Raw genomic sequence first — 4,278 nt, 5'->3', positions numbered from 1 at the left:
ACCACAAGTCGGTGTTTTCACTGTGTGCCATAGCTCAACCACATATGGTTCTCATGTGTTCGTTGTTATCTGGGCCATATACCTCAAAATCAGTTGTGAACCAAGAGAGCATTTCCCGCAGATTTTAAAGTTATGGCAAAACAAATATGGCCACAATTTGGCCCATATCTGTTCAGCCATGCCACATCTAGGCCATATGTGCCAGATAATACCCACATGTGGCCCACATGTAACTGCTATCTGGGTATGTCGCATTTTTTTGCGATCCTGCATAATTCCTAATTTAGCCGCATAATTCCTTTTTTAACCGCAAAATATTCACAAAAATGAAGAAGACCTAAATAAACATTAAATTATAATCACCCCAATTTATCTCTAGTTTAAATACTGCGCACGCGTAATGTCTGAGCGCGTTACTTAGATAAACATGGCGAAAGAAAATGCGTCTCACCTGCCACCAAACATAAGCGCTAAGGACCGGGCTAAGCAATATCCAGACATATTGCACGAGAGTGGGGGTAAATTGTTTTGCAGTCCTTGTAACAAAATTTTAGACCATAAAAGAAAGTCTACCATCGACTACCATCTCAGCGGGAGCAAACATGTAAGACAAAGTGAGCTGTGGAACCAGAGGAAACGCAAGCAGCTTACCATGTCGGAGATGGCTTCACGGATGACGGCCGCTGGACATGATAGAAATGAAGTAAGCAAAAGCGATTCATCTGTTTTTTCATATTATTGTGTGGTATATTTTTTATATCCGGCTATGTAGTTGAATCCACCGATATTCGAACAGTTTTCATTGAGCAGTAACGTTAGCCAGGCTACAGGCAAACTTAACGCGTTTAACATGATTGAATGTTATACATCATACATCACAAAAAGTATGATATGCTTGATGGTACTAAAAATAATTATTAAACACGGAGTATACCGCGAAATAGAACTGATTTCAGCCTGTCGAGTGAAAGTCTATCTCTGACTGAGTGACTGTCTGCCGTGTGTGTGTGTACGTGTGTGTGTTTGTGTGTGACTGACTGACTGCATGTCACTCACAGCCTACACCTAGCTACAATTAAAGAAATACACATAGCTACAATTAATTCAAAATATAAATCTTGGTGAGTATTTATGCTAAACAGTCTGTAATAACTGATTGGGACGTTTGTCATTACTGTAGTAGGTCTTAAAGTGACAGTAACCTAATTTACCTGCTGTTGGCAGTGTTGTTAATGTTAATCAAGCAACAACAATACAGCACAATATAAAAAAAACGTAAATTATCCACTGCTTGTAACTGTACCCTTGTATTTATTTGTCCTGTTTTGTTTCTTTTTGTTATGTTTGTTCCTATTTCATTACTGAGTGTTTACTTGCCTTTTTAAATAATTACTTGGATGTTCCTGGTCTTGTGTTGTAAAAAATAAATAAAAAAATAATACCTTTTATTATTCTTTCAGATTTGTGAAGACTGGGTAAAGCTTTGTACTGCACTAAATATCCCCCTTTCCAAGTCTGATCATCCCTTAGTAAGAAAGTTTCTAAATGAAAAGGTCACAAATGGTGGAAGCATCCCCAAGTCCCACCAGCTTCAAGAGAAATACCTGGGAGAAGTGTACAGAAAGGAGAAGGAACGACTAAAGGAAACACTTTCAGGGGAGCCAGTTGCTGTCATCTTTGATGAAACGCCAGATGTGGAGGGAAGATGTGTATTAAACATACTGATCGCACCACTAAAAAAAGATGGATCTGGGAGAGTCCTTGCCCATCTAGTGAATACAGTCTTCATGGAGAAATGCAATCACTCCACTGTTTCGATGGCTGTTGTCAAAACTCTTCAAGAGTACGACATTGCCAATGAAGATGTCATTGTTTTTGATACGGACAATGCGGCATACATGCTAAAAGCATACAGAGAAGCACTTAAGTCCCTTTTTCCTCATTCCATCCATATTACCTGCATGGCACACATTATGAATTTGATTGGAGGTGCCTTCCGCAAACCCTTCACAGACTTGAACACCTTTATGATGTACTTCAGTCAGATGTTTTACATGGCAGGAGGTCGCAAGAGAAGATACCTGTCCTACTTGTCTGGCAAACTGAATGGCAGGAAACCAACAATGGCCCCAAATCCGTGTGATACTCGTTGGAACTCCTGGTTCTCTGCAGCGCAATATCATACTGAGCATTTCACTTTCTACAGGGAGTTTCTACAGGCAGAAATGCAGGTACATTTAAAATCCTAAAATCTATAAGTTAATTATTCATTGTTGTGGGCACATTATATATATATATAAAAAAATAACCCTGAACCCAACTCTACCTCCAACCTCTCTCTTTTGTCTCTCAGGTGTGTGGGCGCAGTGCTCCAGCATCAGTGGAAAATCTGAATAAAATGCTGGAAGACCATGAGTGTGCAGAGACCTTACAGGTCCAACTGAACATTGTGTCTGACAAGTGCAAGGTGATCCTGCAAATGTTGGACCTCTTTCAGAGCAGACGTCCTGTCACAACAAAGGTATTTGATTATCTTGAGGATTTACAGATGAACTTTGTAGCAAACAAAGAGCTTTGTGATGAGGTGAGCAGCCAGTACTTCTCACAAAGTCTTTTGCCTCTTGAGCTCAAGACAAAAGTCTTAAATCAGGTGCAAGCAGCATTCAGTTATGCAGAGGAAAAGCTAAGTAAATATATGCAGCATGGACAACCTGGCATTGAGTTTCTCAAAGAGGTCCGAATTTTTGAGCCACGATGCCTGGCATTCATGGATGACAGCCCCAACAGCTACAAAGCCATTCCTGGCTTTTCCTCAGTGCCTGAGGATGAGATGACAAGGTACATGACTAAGCTGGGTCCAGAAGCACTTCGAGCATCTGTGAGTGGGATTGTTGACCTTGACACCTTTTGGGTAGGTCTGCAGGATAGGCTTCCAGTACTGAGCAAACTAGCCCTGCGCTACAAAGATGCAGTTTCCAACTCTGCAGATGCAGAACGCTGCAACAGCATATATAAACTTGTCCTCTCCAACCGAAGGCGATCCTCTACATGCAGTAACTTGAGAGCTCTGGTCTTTCTCTATTACAATCAGAAAGTGGAATGTGGTCTTCTTGAAATGGATGAAGATGTTTGAAATTTAAATCAACTCTGCCAATTGTCACAGCACAGAATGTTTGTAGATTAGCATATGTTAAAATTTTAGAATGGCAAATGTTTGCATTCTATTTGTTTGTAGTATGAGTTTATGATAGTTTTGTATGAAATTTAAATCGCCTCAGCCAAATGTGACAGCACAGAATGTTTGTAGATTAGCATAATATGTTAATATATTAGAAAGGCAAATGTTTGCATTCCATTTGTTTGTAGTATGAGTTTATGATAAAGTTTTGTTTGAAATTTCAATGTAATTGCCTATGGCAAATGTTTGGATTCTATTAGTCTGTAGTATGAGTTTATGATGAACATTTGTTTGAAATTTAAATTGCCGTTTCCAAATGTGGTAGCACAGAAAGTTTGTAGATTTGCATACATGTCAATATATGTTGCCATAGAATGGCAAATGTTTGCATACTATTTGTTTGTAGTATGAGTTTATGATAAAGTTTTGTATGAAATTTAAATTGCCTCAGCCAAATCTGACTGCACAGAATGTTTGTAGATTTGCATACATGTTAATATATGTTGCCATAGAATGGCAAATGTTTGTATTCTTTTTATTTGTAGTATGAGTTTTGATAAAGTTTTGATCAATTTTAATGTCACATAATTTTTGCAAATGTATGAATTTGATTTACACAGTTACACAGTTAAATTACTACACCTGCTGTTAATATTTACATAGTTCATGTGGAAAAATTGGCCATTGGTTGTTTTAAAAGTTAATTTGATTAGACCAAAATAAACAATCTTTATGCATTTTATTTGTGATTTGTGTCATGTAGGACTATTGTGCATCTGACATAATACTATTATGGTAAAATTTCCTAATTATAAAATAGAAAAATCACAATTTTTTTCGCAAATTTCTGGAAATTGACGCCACAAAATCAGTCATTTTGATCGCAAAAATCACAAAAAAAATCGTGAAATCCTGGAGGGACTGAAATAGCCTACTGCTTGCTCCATTTCTTTTTTTGTGATAAATTTTTCATTTGTGATCAAATTTTTATTGAGTTACAGAATATTGTACAGAAACAAAAAGTAAAAATGAACATAATTCTGAACACCTCTCTTTTCTTTATATCCCTCCCACATTCCCAAGGCGACCATATCACCCCA

The 4,278-nt window shown here is 37.7% G+C and overlaps 1 protein-coding gene across 1 annotated transcript; it reads left to right on the top strand.

The window, feature by feature from the left end:
- The first annotated feature begins 245 nt into the window (after positions 1-245).
- LOC308689555 (uncharacterized protein) lies at positions 246-3,919 on the top strand. The gene is made up of 4 exons (XM_081363340.1): positions 246-703; positions 1,461-2,231; positions 2,354-3,231; positions 3,439-3,919. Exons 1-3 carry the CDS (start codon positions 428-430, stop codon positions 3,131-3,133), a joined length of 1,827 nt encoding a protein of 608 aa, XP_081219466.1. The 5' UTR covers positions 246-427; the 3' UTR covers positions 3,134-3,231; positions 3,439-3,919.
- Positions 3,920-4,278: the final 359 nt, after the last annotated feature.

The sequence above is a fragment of the Scardinius erythrophthalmus genome (genome assembly GCF_964197995.2).
Source record: "Scardinius erythrophthalmus genome assembly, chromosome: 4".
NCBI lineage: Eukaryota > Metazoa > Chordata > Actinopteri > Cypriniformes > Leuciscidae > Scardinius > Scardinius erythrophthalmus.
This window is presented reverse-complemented; position numbering and strand designations above follow the sequence as displayed.

Coding starts and splice junctions, on each gene's coding strand:
- LOC308689555 (XM_081363340.1), top strand. CDS start 428: ATGGCGAAAGAAAATGCGTCTCACCTGCCACCAAACATAAGCGCTAAG. Junction 704..1,460: donor CTGGACATGATAGAAATGAA/GTAAGCAAAAGC, acceptor TTATTCTTTCAG/ATTTGTGAAGACTGGGTAAA. Junction 2,232..2,353: donor TTCTACAGGCAGAAATGCAG/GTACATTTAAAA, acceptor TTTGTCTCTCAG/GTGTGTGGGCGCAGTGCTCC.